Source organism: Stylophora pistillata, chromosome 8 (assembly GCF_964205215.1).
Source record: "Stylophora pistillata chromosome 8, jaStyPist1.2, whole genome shotgun sequence".
NCBI classification, from domain to species: Eukaryota; Metazoa; Cnidaria; class Anthozoa; order Scleractinia; family Pocilloporidae; genus Stylophora; species Stylophora pistillata.
In genome coordinates this window covers 32,333,935-32,351,916 of record NC_142526.1, presented here as the reverse complement: position 1 = coordinate 32,351,916, position 17,982 = coordinate 32,333,935, and the positions used below count along the sequence as shown (strand labels likewise).

The following is a 17,982-nucleotide window of genomic DNA, read 5'->3' as shown; positions in this document are numbered from 1 at the left end:
GAACAACATTCTAAATAATTTTTTTTATTGTCAACCTTAACTCTCACCTATTTTCAATAAGACAATTGCCTTCGACTCTTCTGCGTATTTTATGACATTTACCAGATGGTTTAGATGGCATTTACCTTTCAATCTTCATTTTTCATAGCCTACACTGATGGATAGTTTTTACAAAAATAAGTTACAGCACTTTTAAAAAATTTGGTTGTGAAAGTCACCAAGAAAAAGAATGGTTAATTAAAAAGTTCCAAACCTTCTTCACACATGTGTCAAAGTAGTTTTACAACTATTTAGTTAAGAGTTCAATCTGTAGCTCACTCACACTGGTTAAGAAATTCCTCAGTCTCTAAGTTAAAGACAAACTGTATATTCAAACATCATTAAGTTCTATGTACACACCCAAGGTTCAAAGGGTCTTGACCATTTTTTGGTTGAAAAGTATTATATTACCTCACTGTGAAAATCAAACCAATCACGACCTCTTGTGAATTAGATCTGACAAGTCAGTTTTGTACTAATAAAGAATAAACTTTGGCACAAGCAAACCTCAAAGTGACAAACTAATCACTTTTGCTTTCAAAGGTTCAGTTGAAACAATCCATAAATATTTTCAATATTGACAGTCGTTATTAAGTTTCACAGTGATGATGTCAATCTTAGCAAGAGAATGTATTGGAAACTAGACCAAGTACAAATATTTTTAAGAGGAGCTGAAACACAGAATTTAAGATCATTTTGCTTTCTTTATTAATCATAAGCTCTTGAGCTGGGGTTGAAAAAGAAAGTGTAGCAGTTAAAGTGTTCTGTAACCAAAATCAGAGCCAAATAAATACAGTATACACAATTATTTTGTGTTGTCTGAGGGTTTCTGTCATTATAGAAAGAAAATCACTTCTCTCTGAATGGACACCCATATAGGGCAGACACCTGCACACAAGAGACACTCAGAATCAGTCCCTTCCGTTTCACCATCACAAAAACTTAGCTTGTTTCAACAACAAAATCAAGGGATTTGTTTTGACAGTGTCCACCCCAGAGAGAGTTGACTGTTCAATCTATAGCAAGTCAGTCATTGTGTAAATTGCATTACAAAGTACTACTGAACCCAATTACCTAAACGATGTTGGTACAACAAAATCTTTTACATTGTTAGCAAAAAACCACCTCCATGGCAATAGGCCAAAAGTATCAGTACGTGGGATATGACTGCTGTTGTGGATAATTATAACCATACTGATTGTACCCTTGCTGCTGTGAATATGGTTGGGTGCTGATATACCCTTGAGTACTTCCATAAGCATTCTGTGTGGCAGGCTGCTGTTGCTGTTGCTGCTGCTGCTGCTGTTGAGGTACATAACCCTGATAACTCTGTGTCTGTGTCTGTCCTGTAGCTGAATAGGGTGCTGCCCCTGCAGGTAAAGTCTGACTTTGTGGAGGGTAACTTTGTTGACTTGGTTGACTATACTGCTGCTGCTGCTGTGGTTGGCTAGCTGGATACCCTGATGCAGAACTTGTCATACCTGGGTAAGAAGACTGTGTCTGGGTGGAGGTGGGAGCATAAGACTGTGGAGCATTTTGTCCAGGTTGGGTAGCCTGCTGAGGATACTGAGTTTGCTGGGCGTACGACCCTGCCACTTTGTTTGCAGGTGATGGTGTAATGTTCTGCTGCCCCGGAAGCTGCATCTGCTGTGATGCTGGTACTGACTGTGGATGATACCCTTGTGAAGTTGGCTCTTGGTTCTTGGAAGCTACAAACCAAAAGACATTAAACATGATTGAGTGCAACTGTATAATTCATCTACCTAGAAAAACACCAAAACACTTAAACAGCAAAACAGCTATTTTATTCATCTGCCCTTCTAAAACCAAAATTCACATCTATTTTCTTCATTTATTTTTGTGTTTCACCCCTTTAACCCCTTGGAGTGACTAGCATCTACTTTCTTCTTACAATAGCACTCCTGAATCAAACATCAAGGTCATGAGAATAACGAAAATGATCACTAACAAAAGAAGCTCTTGATTGTTAAACAAATTCTCCTTGTCAGCACCTTAGGAAATGTATAGAGAACAACTTATGAAGAACATGCTTCCTGATGTTAGGGCATAAAGGGTTAATTTGTGAATATCATTTCCTCCTTATTGACCTTGTGCTGTAAGAGGTGACATCAGTCAAAATTAATGCCAACTGTGATCAGTGTGATAGATGCAGTGACCTAGAAATTACAGCCCTAGCCTCATAATGGAAAGGTTCAGAGTTGATCCCTGTTTAGGGCCATTGGGTTGTTTTCTTAGAAAACCTTTCCCAGCACAATGCCTCTTCCATCTCTCTCCTCCAGAGTGCAAACATTTTCTATTCAATTGTTCAGGAAACCCAGTGAACCTCTGTGTAGGGATGGGGGGGGAGGGGATATTCTGCGATGGATTAACATCCCATCCTAGGGAGGGTCAGCAATGCTTGTAGTCCTTAACACCAATGACCCTTACTTTATTTAAATTCAGGCAAAAATGGTGTAATGTCACCAAATTTAAGCCAAATGCAGGCAACTTGAACCAAGGATAATAATGAACATAACACACACATTTTTATCAAATTGGACTTTTTATTTGGTAGTTTAAACTTTTTTAATAAAATTAATAGTTTAAACTGCAGTTGTAGTTATGGTCTTTCACCTACCTAGTCCTTCAGTAGTGCCTGCAGTACTGGGGTACAGTTGTCCTGAGATGTTTGCTGTTGAACTGTCTGGTTGCGGCTTTTCCTTAGCAAGAGGATCAAACATGGTTACCTCAGGGGTCGGTTTAGGAGGCACTTGAGCAGGAAGTGTTCTTTCATTAGGGAGACCTAAACAGAAACAAAACATAAAACTACTAGACCATTTTCCTGATACAATTCAGTTAGAATGTTTTATCCATCACAACTAAAACAAAAGAGAAAAAAATGTACATAAATTGAAACCCTGTAGAGAGAAAGGGAAGAACCAATAACCCAACATCATAATTCTTTTTTCTAGCTCAAATCTCCTAGGTGCAAAAAAATCAATGATCCTCTTTAACCCTTTTACATTCTAGCATCAGTAGACAATTTCTCCATACTGCCCTCTGTAAATTTCCTATGTTGCTGAAGACAAGAATTGCTTAACAATCAAGCTGGTGATCACTTCCTTTATTCTTGTGACCTTACTGTGTGATTCAGGGGTGATATTGTGCGGAGAAATTAGATGCTAGTCACTCTTGGGAGTCAAAGATTAACTTATAATCCCTTTTAAGATCATTGTAATATGGCTGTCAGTGATATTTTTCAGCATTGAAAGCATAGTGAGCATGGTACAAAAAATCTTATCCAAAATTTTCTTCACTAGTACATATACAAGATTCATTGTAACAACTACTACCATGATTACCAAAAAACTTGTTTAGATAAAATTAATCAACTGAAAAGTGATTGGCATCCAAATCTGCTTCTTTGTACATGAAATTTGTTACAGCAGACTTGCATTACAAACCTTGCATACTTGGTTTATCATTTGGCTGTTCTTGTCCCCCTTGATGATCCTCATTATCATCCTTAATTTCCAGTCTATTGAGAAGATAATTAATCCTATCTCTTATCTCCCTTAATTCTCGTCTAAACTCAGCAACTAGTGTGTGCTCAGGTGGTCTGGGTACTCCATTCACTGTTAAGAAAATTGTTCATTGAATGATCATGATTTAATATTGGAGAAGATTCCAACACTATCAGAAAACAAAAAAACCTCTGAACTAGAATGAAACTTTTAAATTTTTCCAGAGCTACTAAGGAACTGCTGGAATTTGAAAACTCTCAGACTGCCATCTACTTTGACAACAGTTATCACAATTTTTTTTCTTAATTCAAATGCATGGAAACCTAGCTCGCATATTCCATAATCTTCCTTACATAAGTCTTTCGTTCATTTAAAAAACCTTATGTAACACAACTTGCACTAGAACTAGTTATCCATAGGTGAAATGTTAAGACATATGTCAACGTATTACACTTCACAAATGAAACAGTCTTTAGATGACATATTGGCATCGTTAAGAACACACACACAAAAAGGTTTCACGTGTACCAAGTATCATTTAAGAAACTTACCAAACAGTGTAATCTTTAATATTCTGCATATTGTTCGTGCAAATGCAAGATCAGAACTGTCGAAAATAGTCACTAGATCGCCATCTGAAACAAGTAAGAAAAACTATTAAATAAAGCTTGGAGTGTCATGCCAAAAGGCATATTTTTCAACAATCAGCCAGGATGTATTAAGTTTTCGTCAAATCTGAAACCAAAAATATCAATCGACTAAACTCACCTTCATCCTTATATTTGATTGTAATATCATCCGTGCTACTGAGTTTACCACGATAAACTCTTTGCATCATCAACAGTAGATCATCGTAAGTCAAGTCTTCGTTGTGAATTGGAATGCATCGTATATCATCCCCTAGACGAGCCTTAATAATCAGTGTTCCACTAAGATCTACATTACCGCCTACAAAATTTACTCCTCTGTTTCCAGGAACTCCTATTGAGAATGTCTCTGGTGTATAATTCATCTCTAAATGGATGAAAAATCGTGACAATCTCTATTTCCCTTTGCTAATCCTTATGACAAAAATTACGTTGCTCTTCCAGAACAAGAATGACTTCATTCGTTTCTAGTCTCCCGAAGAGTAATTTTTTGCTTGTGCGCAGTACTTCTCTTCCCTGTCAACAAAGAACGCCTTGTAATATTCTTTCCGTGCATTAACCATGTGTACACGAATCTTGTCACAAAACAGTTCCTATCGTCGTGTTCTATGTACTTTTGATAAAAGATATTACAAGAAGAAGTCATGGAAGGTAAGATGTATGTAGTTTCAATCATGATTGAAAACATTGCCTTGGGAGACTGGTTATTATTGATCTTGTTCACATATTTGGGGCCTCGATACGCGATCTAGGTGTAAATTTATGGCTTTTTTCAAGAGGTAAAATACTGCTCATGCAAATATTTTCACAGACTCAAGAGAGGCTCTAAACATATAAATGTGTTTTGAAAAACCGCCAGGCCCCAAGACGATCAAAGCTCTCCAAGCCAAGGCTAGTAACCCCTCCCCCAGCGCTGATTGTTAATTGGTAAATTTTCTTCGAGCTTTTAGCCTTAATTACCATCTACTGTTCGGAAAATGAGCCTGAACTAACCCCACCTCCCCCCAAACCCCTACTTCCGCCCCTGCAAAGCCACAGCTAAGAAAACGGTTGAAATGGAGCCCATCAGGCTGTGAGCTCTAAATATTTTTGAAAAAATCACTTCTTTTAGTGTCTCATCATTTGTTTTTAGCTGCAAAGGAAAAAAGCTTCTTCTCTGGAGAATTTTCAAACTTTTTATGCTGATCAGTTTGGGGAGGAGTGGCCTATGATTTTTGAGTCACTCAAGTTACCAACCCAGCACTGTGCAGTAGTCAACAAGTTTTCTGTGCATGAGGAAGTACAGGAAAAACTATCTTGTGTAGCAGCACAGCACCAAAGTGTAGGACCTTTCATGAGCACCATTGGTGGAGATGAACAAAGTCAACCTCAGCTGTCCTGTTACTTTCCGAATTCTGAGGAAAGTGTTAGATTTCCTAAGCAGGAAAAGACAAGCAATGGATTTTTTGATTACTATCTTCTAGATGCTTCCTCTCTCCTACCTGTTTTAGCTCTTGACATTTGCCCTGACAATACAGTGCTCGATATGTGTGCTGCTCCTGGAGGTAAAAGTGTTCTGATATCACAGTTCCTTTCGATAAGAGGCTGTCTCGTTGCCAGTGAAGTTGCAAACCAGAGAAGGGCAAATCTTATTAAGGTAGGGGTAACTATCCTGTGAGGTAATATTGGTGATTCATTTAGCGAGCATTCTTTTCAAATGTGCCAAAAACAAACAAATTTGGAGTGTAGCCTATCATTTACAGTCATTTTTTGTCAAGATAGATCACTATCAGTTGTTTTCTCATTTGAAAGACTGTTTAAACAACTTTAACAAAAAATTCTTTTTTTAAAAAAAAATATATAGATATTTACATATATTGGGAGATTAAGGGGAGGGTTCTTGGGGTATGGACCCTCCCCCCCTCCATATCAGAGCCAAGTGTTTTATCACTTCTTTTCTGACACCAAAATTCTAGCAACCACTGGAAAGATGTCACTACTCAATATGAGGTATTTAAATTTATTCAATTTGAACTATTTCTTAGCTTGCTTAGGCTGTAGTGTAAAAAAAATTGATTTCTAAATAAATGATTTTAATCCCCCACCCTCAAAAATTCCAAGATTCCCTCAAAAAAGAATTATCCATATCTAATTTCTCCTTACAATATCACCCCTGAATCAAACATTAAGGTCATAAAGGAAACAGATACTAAGACATAAGAAGCTCCTGATTGTTAAAGAAATTCCCCTTGTCTTCGCCTTAGGGAATTCATAAAGAACAGTATGGAGAATATACATACTGATGTTAGGCTGTAAAGGGTTAATTTTCTCTGATCTACTTTGTTAGGTAGTTAAAGACTACATCCCAAAGATCTCCAAAACTAAAGACTTGGTGCACGTGCGGAGCTTGACAGGTTTGAAGTATGGCGAGTACGAACCAAACGCGTATGACAGGGTTCTTCTTGATGTGCCGTGTTCTTCTGAGCGACACAACTTGCACACAAACTTTGAGTTTAGTTTTTGGTCAGAAAAACACTCTACAGAAAACGCTAACATGCAAGGGAAACTTCTTATGTCCGCGTTACAAACAGTCGTTCCTGGTGGTGTTGTGATTTATTCTACTTGCTCCATGTCGCCGATAGAAAATGACGGAGTCATAGACGAGGTTTTATCAAAATGTACTGTGAAAAAGCAGCTCAAAGTTGAAGTTGTAGACTCACAGTTTGAAAATAATTCGCTGGCGAAAATGTTTGATTATAGAACGACCAAACACGGGGTACTCGTCGTCCCTTCCAAGACTAAGAATTGGGGTCCGATGTATTTTTGTAAACTTCAACGACTGACTATTTAATCGAAGAAAATCTTACCCAGATCTGAACTCGGATACTTTCGCTTTAACTGGGTCTAAATACGTGATTCTAGAGAACGTGTACGCGATCATTCTAAATACAAAAAAGATATGATTGAGCATATTAAACGCAATGATTTGACGAATTAGGATCTTTAACCCCAATGGAAAGATTGAAGGTGTATATTTTTTGCATAAATAGCCACAAATAGGGTAAATAGTCAAGTTCATCACTTCTTCCCGGCTTGAGGTAAATTATTCCATTATTTTCGTGCAAGTTATCTGTTAGAATTCACCGGCCTCCATAGAAATCTTTTATCCAGGCCCCGATCAAATCCCGCGAAGCAACAGTTAAAGATTTGTTGACGCAATTCCTCGCGTGTTATACTGCTTCTTGCACGCTTTTTAACCGTAAGTTTTCATATCCTTTCGTTTTAAAATGCAGTTTCCTCGTGAGTTTGTTGAAAAAATCCAAAATTGCCTACATCGCGTGTTTTTACTTTGTAATGATGGCGTATTTTTCATTGATTAATGTGCGCACTTTGGTTGACACTGTTTTGGAAACCGCAAAGCCCTTTAACGAATCAATTAACAGAAAATCGTCACTAACTGCTCGTTAATATATTAAAAATATTTGATACTAGCACTTTTTTTCCCCGATAGACTTGGAAATCTGATCGCACTCTGACATAGATGCAGTAACTTCCTTAGAGCAAGGAGAGGTTTCCAAACAATTTCTGGATTTAAGGCCGCGCAAAAAGCTACCGCTGACCGTGATAGAGATATTTGAAGATCACATGTACGTCTCCTTATCGAGTACGGGAACTAAGCCTTTTGTCTAACATTGTGAATTGTTGACACTACCAAGAACACAAGACAAGTAAAATTTAAAACAATTCAACGGCTCCGTCCTTAAGTAACCCACCTAATGCACCCGATACTGACTCCACAAAAAACAATTCCGAATTTTTAGTCGTACCCGTTCCCAATGTATAGTTCCAGATGTGTTTCTATTCCAGCCACATTAACCATCTAACCCTCAACGTGACCATCTCATGGTTAATGACGGTTTTGCCATTTTGGCCACCAATGGCAATTTGCTTCTTTAGTCACTAGTTTAGTTACTACTGGCAGTTTTGAAATTTCGGACACTAGCAACCATTATGTTATTTTGGCCATTAGAAGCCGTTTTACAATTTTCGCCACTTGTGGCCGTTTTCCCTTTTGGCAACTAGTGGTCGTTTTTAAACTTTAGCCAATACTAGCCGTTTCTTCATTTTGGCTACGAATGCCTATTTCGCCATTTTGACCACTAGTGGCTCTTTTTCCATTTTGTCCACTAGTCGCCGTTTTGCCATTTTGTTCCACTACTGGCCGTTTTGCCATTTTGTCCGCTAGTGGCTTTTTTACCGTTTTGTCCACTAGTGACCGTTTTGCCATTTTGTCCACTAGTGGCCATTTTGCCATTTTGTCCACTAGTGGCGCTTTTGCCATTTTGTACAATAGTGGCCGTTTTGCCATTTTGTCCACTAGTGGCCGTTTTACCATTTTGTCAAATAGTGGTAGTTTTGCCATTTTGTCCACTAGTGGCAGTTTTACCATTTTGTCCACTAGTGGCCGTTTTGCCATTTTCTCCAGTAGTGGCCGCTTAGCCATTTTGTCTACAAGTGGCCGTTTTGCCATTTTGTCCACTAGTGGCAGTTTAGCCATTTTGTCCACTTCTGGCAGTTTTGCCATTTCGTCCACTAGTGGTAGTTTTGCCATTTTGTCCACTAGTGGCAGTTTTGCCATTTTGTCCACTTGTGGCAGTTTTGCTGTTTTGTCCATTAGTGGCAGTTTTGCCATTTTGTCCACTAGTGGCAGTTTTGAGATTTTGTCCACTAGTGGCCGTTTGCCATTTTGTCCACTAGTATCAGTTTTGCAATTTTGTCCGCGAGTGGCCGTTTTACCATTTTGTCCACTAGTGGCCATTTTTCCATTTTGTCCACTAGTGGCCGTTTCGCCATTTTGTCCACTAGTGACGGTTTTGCTATTTTGTCCACTAGTGGCAGTTTTGCCATTTTGTCCACTAGGGGCTGTTTTGCCGTTTTGTCCAATAGTGCCAGTTTTGCCATTTTGTCCACTAGTGGCAGTTTTGCTATTTTGTCCACTAATAGCCGTTTTCCCATTTTGTCCACTAGTGGCCGCTTTCCCGTTTTGTCCACTAGTGGCCGTTTTGCCATTTTGTCTACTAGTGGCAGTTTTGCTGTCTTCTCCATTAGTGGCGGTTTTGCCATTTTCTCCAGTAATGCCCGTTTTCTCATTTTGTCTACTAGTAGCCGTTTTCCCGTTTTGTCCACTAGTGGCAGTTTTGCAATTTTGTCCACCAGTGGCAGTTTTCCCATTTTCTCACTACTGGTTGTTTTTCCATTTTTTCCACTAGTAGCAGTTTTGCCATTTTGTCCACTTGTGGCCGTTTTGCCTTTTTGTCCACTAGTGGCCATTTTTTCCACTAGTGGCCGTTTTGCCATTTTCTCCACTAGTATCAGTTGTGCCATTTTGTCCACTAGTGGCCGTTTTGCCATTTTGTCCACCAGTGGCCATTTTGTCCACTAGTGGCCGTTTTGCCATTTTGTCCGCTAGTGGCAGTTTTCCCTTTTTTCCACTAGTGGTAGTTTTGCCGTGATGTCCACAAGTGGCAGTTTTGCCATTTTGTCCCCTAGCGGCCGTTTTCCCATTTTGTCCACTAGTGGACTATTTCTCATTTTGTCCACTAGTGGCCGTTTTGCCATTTTTTCCACTAGTGGCCGTTTGTCCGTTTTTCCGTTTTCCCATTTTTGTCCACTAGTGGCAGTTTTGCCATTTTGTCTACTAGTAACAGTTTTGCCCTTTTGTCCACTAGTGGCAGTTTTGCCGTGATGTCCACAAGTGGCAGTTTTGCCATTTTGTCTACTAATGGCCGTTTTCCCATTTTATCCACTAGTGGTCGCTTGCCCGTTTTGTCCACTGGTAGCAGTTTTTCCATTTCGTCTACTACTGGCTGTTTTGCCATTTTGTCCACTAGTGGCAGTTTTGCCTTTTTTTCCACAAGTGGCAGTTTTGCCATTTTATCCCCTAGTGGCAGTTTTGCCGTTTTGCCCACTAGTGGCCGTTTTCCCATTTTGTCCACTAGTGGCCGTTTTCCCATTTTGCCCACTAGTGGCCGTTTTCCCATTTTGTCCACTAGTGGCCGTTTTGCCTTTTTTTGCACTATTGGCCGTTTGTCCATTTTTCCGTTTTGCCATTTTGTCCGGTAGTGGCAGTGTGGCCATTTTCTTTACTACTAACAGTTTTGCCATTTTGTCCATTAGTGGCCGTTTTCTCATTTTGTCCACTAGTGGCCGATTTGCTATTTTGTTCTGTAGTGGCCGTTTAGCCATTTCGTCCTGTCGTGGTCGTTTTGCCCTTTTGTCCACTAGTGGCAGTTTTGCCGTTTTGTCCTCTAGTGGCAGTTCTGCCATTTTGTCCACTAGTGACTGTTTTGCCATTTAATTGACTAGTGGCATTTTAGCCATTTTCTCCACTGGTGGCAGTTTTGCTATTTTGTCCACTAGTAGCCGTTTTGCCATTTTGTACACCTGAGGCTGTTTTGGCATTTTGTCCATTAGTGGCCATTTTCCCAATTTCTCCACTGATGGTCGTTTTGTCATTTTGTCCACGTGAGCCTGTTTTGCCATTTTTTCCACTAGTGGCCGTTTTGCCATTTTTCCACTAGTGGCCGTTTTGCCATTTTGTCCGCTAGTGGCGCTTTTTCCATTTTGTACAATAGTGGCCTTTTTGCCATTTTGTCCACTAGTTGCCGTTTTGCCATTTTTTTCCACCAGTGGCCGTTTTCCTCTTGTTTTTTACTAGTGGACGTTTTCTATTTTGTCCACCAGTGGCTATTTTGCCATTTTGTCCACTAGTGGCCGTTTTGCCCTTTTGTCCACTAGTGGCAGTTTTGCCGTTTTGTCCTCTAGTGGCAGTTCTGCCATTTTGTCCACTAGTGACATTGTATTCACTAGTGGCAGTTTTGCCATTTTGTCCACTAGTGGCAATTTTGCTATTTTGTCCACTAGTTGCCGTTTTCCCATTTTATTTACTAGTGGGCGTTTTGCCATTTTGGCGACTAGGAACCAGCATTCCCCCTTCCATTAGTATCTTACAATTAACTATTAAAATTTATGAGAATAAGGGAAAGGATTACCAACTAAAGAAGTTCTTGATTATTGAACAAATCCTCTTGGTCACCACCTGAGGAAATGTATAGAGGACAGTATGGAGAATATCCATACTGATGTTAGGGTGCAAAAGGTTAACCATTTGGTAAGTTTTTTTCTATTTGTCGAACTCACGTATGGTTTTCGCCATTTTCTCGGTTTTCCTTTGAAGAGAAAAGAGAAATCTGTTTGAGGTTGTAAATGACATTATTGAATTCCAGCAAAACAGAGAAACATCAGGAAAGATTGCAACTGAAAATAAACAGAAAAGATACAGACGGAGGGGGCGGGGGTGGGGGGAAGGAACTGAAAAGTCACGAGCAAAAGGAATCAATAAATGATAAACGTGAAATTGTTTATTTCTAGCCTCTAAAGGTCACAAAGTTGTTACAAATAAAAGCGTAGAAACTGCTAATACATTCTTGATGTTTTTTTTTTTTTTTTTACCAGATACTGTGATCTAAGTCAATTAATCAAAGTCACACTGTGACCATCATTTAATTTAACAGGGGTCTTTCTCGATGATCGCGGCGAAGCTTATGGTTGCATTACTACGGTTATTAGTACCCGCTGTAACTCAATTTGACAAAGAATTCGTATCAACCAAAACCGCAAACCCATATGTCCTGAACAAATTGCCGCAGGATGTGTTATCGCGGGCACATTGCATGTCTTCCGCCATCCACAGGCAGGGTAGCACCAGTTATGAAAGAAGCGTCACTTGAAGCCAGAAAAGCGATCACACTCGCCACTTCTTCCGCATTTCCAGGACGCCCCAAGGCATGAGTTTCTTTTGAACGTTCTAAAAACTGCAAAAGGAAAAACAGAATAGATTAGAAGTGAATCAAAGACAAAGGTACTGTAAACCTTTTAGTTATCAGCGTGATCGAACTTATTTTGTGGTGTTCACATTTAGGGCGGAACTGCCATAGCCTTTTTCAGGCGTTCAGTAAGTGAACGGGGGGAGGGAGGGGGGGCAGCAACGGTGGCAGAGAGCGATAAAGGGATAAAGGTTTGCGACAAGTTGTTTGATTGTAGCGCACGCGCGCGCATGTAAGCCACGCCCGTGTGTTGCACGTTTCTGATTTGCCAGCCATCGATAGGACTCCCGTTTGGGGTGTAGGGAAAACTGATATCACAAGTACGAAAACAAAAGAGCTGGAATTGGAAGAAGAATAAGCAACAGTAACAAGCGGTCTTCAGCCAGGTTGAGCTATTTTCGCACCATTTCTTCTAAAGAGGCGACTGGTTTCGAGCATCATAAATAGACTACTATTTTAATTCATCTATAAAAATTCTGCGGTCACTTAATACTTGAAAAACAAATATTATTTTTGCTGTTTTCTTTTTTTCTTGTTTGATTCTATTTAATTGCGCGATTCATGACAATTCCATTACCTGACTCCTGAATTCGGTGTTAAATCGTACTTGAAAACCGTTATCGTTTTTCGCGTACAATTCAGTTCAGGCGGAATTTCCTTGTCAGGTAATGAATTTTCCTAAAGTATTTCCAAATGGTGAAACAGTGGTAAAGAAAGGGATAAAACACGCCCGCCCGTATAATTCAACACTTGACGTACTTTTTGATAAGCTCCTTCAGTAAGCCCTCCTCGTTTCTGCAATTCAGTGATCGTAACGCCTGGGCTGTCGGAAAGAAAATGAAAAAAAAAAAATTGAACATCTTTATGAAGTGGCTACAGGTTCCAATTCATTCCCGTTTCTTTTTTTTTTTTTCTATTTTTACTTGGAACTTTTGTCGCTTTGCCTCCTTCCACAAGAATCCTTGTCCAACTGATGTTTATTAAGAGAAGGCAATCGACGTAAGGAGGACGAATGTAAAACAGTTTCTGAAGTAACTGTTGAGCTCAGTCAACGGGCAAGTGAAGTAATTGGTTAGTAATCAATTATCAGTTTATAAAAGTAAAAAAAACCGTCACTGGCTTTTCATAATTCTCTACAGCAGTTCACCCAACTTCATAGACTTACAGTTGATAAACAACTGATTGAAGTAAATCTTCACCTTTTACCTGGTTTCATTTATGTAGTTTGTTTGGGTGGTCTTCACCATAATGTGACGGATTAAACTCAGACGTTTTGAGACTTTCAACATGTATCACCTAAAATTGTTTTGTTTAATAGTATTACTTACTTGACTGAGTTACAGCGGATCTTCTTTGGCGCAAGTTCTAATTAAATCAAACACAAGTAAGAGAAATATCTGACAAGCAACAGTGACAAGACAGTAGCTATTGCAAGACACTTGTCTTAGTTTTACTCTGAGCAGTGTCCACCATCAATAATGAAACCCCTTCTTGGGTGTTTCAAAGAACATTCTTCCATGAAGAAATTCTCAAAAGTTAAGAAACCTTTTGAGCAAGTTAAAAAAATTACACAATTATACCAATTCATGTATAAACCTCACATAAAACAGAGTGACTAATCAGCAGTAAAAACTGTAATATCAGTAAAAATGAAATCTGTTAAAACTGAAGCTCAAATATATTTTCACATTGCCAGCTGTTTAATTCGGGTGTTTACATCTACTTTAACAGAGTTACCTGCACTAAATACAGATTTATTCCACAGTAAAAATGGAGGAGGTTGGAGGGGGGTAGGGAGGGGGTAGGGAGGAGGGTAGGGAGGGGATAGGGAGGGGGTAGGGTGGGGGGATTGAGGTACTTGAGCAAGTGTCCACTTGATATGGGGCATCCTCTAAAAGCAGATTACACAGTGTGCAAAACCTTTTTGCACAATTATATTACATAAATGTATAAATAGAGGAACTCACCAAGAGCCACACACCTTGTTAGTTGATCCACAGCACTTTTTGACATATTGTAGGCCAGAACCCCTGGAAACTATGACAGAACTGCTTAAATCAGGAATATTTAAATAATTTTAGTAGAAATGGGGGAAGTTCCAGAGGATTCACCCATGATCAAACATCCATAATTGACCCACACAAAAATATCCACGATAGCACTTATTTGTTTAAAAGTGTCCTTGTACACAGATCTAAGACTAGCATGTAAGTAGCAGGTGTGTAAGAGCTAGCTGGTCAGATCCAGGATTTTTTGCCTAGGGGTGGGTGTACCTGTAGGAAATGACATAACTGGCAGGTGATGCTAACAAATTTCAAAAGCCAACAACAAAGAAGGCTTATGAGTGAGCAGGAACATAATGTGAACTGCTGAGAATACATAGCAAACAATATAGCAGATTTTGTATGACTCTAAAGTTTAACGAGGAGGCCACAGGCCATCTCAGGGAATAACAATAATAATAACAGAACTACTTATATAGCGCTTATCCAGACCTGATCTAAGTGCTTTACAAAATAGAAATATACATATTGAATTAATTTTTAAAAGCAAGTCTTAAGTTTACGTTAACAGAGATTTAAATATTCACAAAAAACGGGTGTCTAATATCTAGGCGCTAGACATGGATAAGAAGAGAATTCACACATATTAAAATAATTTTTAAAAAGATAAGTCTTAAGTTTACGTTTAAAGAGATTTAAATTGTCACAAGAATGAATGTCATCAGGAAGTTTGTTCCACAGGTCAGGAGGCAAAACAGAAAAAGATCTATAGCTGTAAGACTAGAGATTAAAGTTGACAGGAGCGGACAGGCCGCATAATGTTGAAGATGACCGGAGCATTCTTGAAGGTGAATAACGACACATCAGGTCTTGAATATAGAGAGGAGACTGCTGGTGAAGAGCTTTGTGGGTGAGCAGAATTATTTTGAATTTAATTCGCTTGCAAACTGGAAGCCAGTGCAGGTCGAATAAAATAGGGGTTATGCGGTCAAATTTACGGGAGCTTGTAATAAGTCGAGCCATGGCGTTCTGCACTGATTGGAGCTTTTTAATTTCGGAACACCATAATTATAGAAGAGAGTTGCAGTGATCCAACTTGGAGGTTACAAAGGCATGGACTAAAGTCTCAGTGGTCTTAGTGGATAGTAATTTCCTTATACGGGAAATGTTCCGAAGATGATAGAAGGCAGATTTACAATTAAACAGATCGGACATGAGGGAGGATTGACATAGTACTATCGAAAACGACACCGATATTTCTGGAACATGAGGACGGCTGAATTATATCAGAACCAAAACGAAGTGGAGTTAGAGACTGTTGAGGGTTATACTTTGAGTAAAGGTAGAGAAGTTCAGTTTTGTCTTTGTTTAGTTTCAGCTTATTCAAGGCCATCCACTTATCAAGATCAGATAAGCAATTCTCAATTTTAGCAATACTACTGGTTAATTCTAGATCGTCGTTGGCAGAAAAAGAAATGGGAAGGGGGGGTTTGTACCCCCTGCACTCCTCCCATAATCTCCCCCTGCACCTTGACTATGTATGTGCTTCAACAAGCTGGTCAAAATTGTGTGCATGTGGTTAACAAGACATGAGACATACATCTTAATTATTCCAATATGCTTAAACATGAATACTTTTGCTTCAGCATTCAAAAATATTTTTCACACAATGAGTCGAGCACTAGCTCTTAAAATTGATGTACAACTTACCGCCCTCAGTCCATTGACACTTGATACATTAACTATGCAGCGTGTAATAAGAAAAGTAACCAAAATAGGAATTATGGATCAAGAGGAATGTAGTGAAATATAAAAAAATTTTTGATTGCACCTCATGACTGATGTTAATAAAGAAAAAACAACCCAAAACATGATACAACTAACCTTGTGTTGGCGTTAGAAATGGAACTGCAAGGGAAGTTAAGTAGAACACTGATCTGAAAATATAATTAAAATAATATTAATTAAGCTGCCCAAATATACTCGAAAAATGGTCCAATATCCTCAGTGATAAGGAGATAAACCAATTTATAAAGATTCCTTTACAAGTTCATACAGTACCTTACATTGATTCTCATGATCTGATCAAATAATTCCAAGGAAGTGTTCTCAATAGTCCCCAAACCAGATATTCCAGCATTGTTTACCTGAAAATGGATCATTGCAATTAACAGCTTATCTGCTTCACCATTTGAGAAAGAAAATTCTTCAATATAAATGCTGGCAGTTAAGGTATAGCAGGTATTATTATCTAAGTTCTGAGTCAGACATGAAAAAAATAACTGTGTACAAACTGTTTTCATAGATTAATCAATCAAGTAAGCACATCTTTGTAGCTTTTTAATTAGTTTGCAAAGAAATGATCTTTTTTTTGGAGATATTAGAGGCAAAAAAAATTTCTTACCAAAATATCTAGCTTTCCATAATGTTTGATCGTAGTTCCTAGAAGCGTCTTTACATCTTCATCAGTTTCCAAATCACCTTGTACTGAAAGAACCTTAAGTTGAAAAGTTTCAAACTTGAAAACAAACAGCACTTATTAGGCAGTTCAACAAAGGCCACAATTCCCTCAAATTAGGGAGACCAAATTAACTGTATCCAGGACCAACCACCAATTCAGAACAAGAATTTTGCCAGAGAAGGGGGAGAAAAAAATAGCCACAGATCTGCTTAACTCTTTTTGTTCTTCTATTCACCTTTTTATTCAGTGCATTTATTCTACTACTAATATTTCTACTGCAAAGCTACCTGAGCATCATTTCTTGCTTCTCGGCAGCTAGCTGCTACTTTTTCAAGGTTGGTTTTATTTCTTCCCCCAAATGCCACACTGCAACCAAGTTTGGATAACAGCAAAGTTGTTGCCCTACCAATACCTGAACTGCCACCTAAATTTTAAGAATAGTGGTCGCGTTAACGTCATACCTGAATATATAGATAAGCAATAGCTCCCAATAAAAAAAAACTATTATTCACAAACTATGCTTCTCACCGACTGTAATAATGCGAATAAAGATGGAATTATGCAAAAACGGTCAGAGTGTAAATAGCAAGAGGATATGCGCAAATAGGTGTACTTATTCACCGACACCCTCGAGAATTCGAAAACAAAAATACGAGAGATATTTCCTTCGTGACCAGATATTAAATACTACTAATTACCAAGTGATTTGGAAAAATTTAAGTGAGTCCTTTGCTCTAATTGATTACCTAAGCTGGAAATTATTTTTGAGAAAAACCAACCGGTTAGGTTCGACAAAATTTAATAAAATTAAAGTCTCAACACAGGTAGCCTAGAGGAAGAGAGGATTAACGATGAGGTTGCCTTGTACGTGATTCACCTAAGAGACGGTCGATTGAAAGAAAAACTAGGCAGATGGAGTATTTTCTCATTTGAATCACCCTTGTATATCCAATCATGTGGCTCACGAGCTCAGAATCTACCTGTTATTAAAGCAACTTTGCCCGCAAAAGACATCCCTCCCGCCGCCATTTTTGATTTTCCAAACTGATCCTCCTCAAAGTGGAAGAAATATGGATGGATTATGGGATAAAGGTTCGTGGAACGAAACCAGCGAGGAAACTGAAAAAACGGGAGATATTACTAAGAAATAAACTGGGCCTTCTATCCTTCAGTGCAATCGCTTCAAGATATCATACCGTTCTGCCCACTATGCAGATGGATTTCACAAGAGAAGGTAAAGTGGGTGTAGAAAAGGGAGACGAAAACTGCAGCAAGTGTAACAATTATTCCACGAGCGCGCGTTGGATATGAGATGATAGATAGCCAACGAGGCGCGTAGCGCCGAGGTGGCTATAATCGTCTCATATCCAACAAGCGCTCGTGGAATAATTGTTTTATAAAAAACGCCCCTAAGATATTAGACAAATCTTCCAAATCTTAAAT

At 38.8% G+C, this 17,982-nt stretch overlaps 3 protein-coding genes across 6 annotated transcripts; 1 reads left to right on the top strand and 2 right to left on the bottom strand.

Moving 5' to 3' along the window:
* Nucleotides 1-4: 4 nt before the first annotated feature.
* On the bottom strand, nt 5-4,677 carry LOC111328483 (uncharacterized). Of its 2 annotated transcripts, none has more exons than XM_088730961.1 (5): nt 4,332-4,677; nt 4,115-4,198; nt 3,513-3,674; nt 2,678-2,842; nt 5-1,748 (listed from the first exon to the last, which is right to left on the bottom strand). In XM_088730961.1, the coding sequence occupies exons 1-5, from the start codon at nt 4,573-4,575 to the stop codon at nt 1,189-1,191; spliced, it is 1,215 nt and encodes a 404-aa protein (XP_088587087.1). In that variant the 5' UTR covers nt 4,576-4,677; the 3' UTR covers nt 5-1,188. The 2 variants fall into 2 exon arrangements, with proteins under 2 accessions (XP_088587087.1, XP_022788662.2); XM_022932927.2 differs by having other exon boundaries at nt 3,504-3,674; nt 4,332-4,676.
* Nucleotides 4,678-4,722: 45 nt separating this feature from the next.
* LOC111328495 (5-cytosine rRNA methyltransferase NSUN4) lies at nt 4,723-7,183 on the top strand. Its single transcript, XM_022932939.2, has 3 exons — nt 4,723-4,861; nt 5,343-5,846; nt 6,537-7,183. Exons 1-3 carry the CDS (start codon nt 4,772-4,774, stop codon nt 7,038-7,040), a joined length of 1,098 nt encoding a protein of 365 aa, XP_022788674.2. The 5' UTR covers nt 4,723-4,771; the 3' UTR covers nt 7,041-7,183.
* Nucleotides 7,184-11,590: 4,407 nt separating this feature from the next.
* Nucleotides 11,591-17,620, bottom strand: LOC148725883 (uncharacterized). 3 transcript variants are annotated; one of them, XM_088730963.1, is made up of 10 exons: nt 17,520-17,620; nt 16,827-16,963; nt 16,483-16,575; nt 16,140-16,225; nt 15,963-16,015; nt 15,789-15,829; nt 14,043-14,112; nt 13,404-13,440; nt 12,835-12,898; nt 11,591-12,063 (listed from the first exon to the last, which is right to left on the bottom strand). In XM_088730963.1, the coding sequence occupies exons 1-10, from the start codon at nt 17,566-17,568 to the stop codon at nt 11,905-11,907; spliced, it is 789 nt and encodes a 262-aa protein (XP_088587089.1). In that variant the 5' UTR covers nt 17,569-17,620; the 3' UTR covers nt 11,591-11,904. The 3 variants fall into 3 exon arrangements, with proteins under 3 accessions (XP_088587089.1, XP_088587090.1, XP_088587091.1); XM_088730964.1 differs by having other exon boundaries at nt 15,789-15,820; XM_088730965.1 differs by lacking the exon at nt 16,483-16,575.
* Between the last annotated feature and the right edge of the window lie 362 nt (nt 17,621-17,982).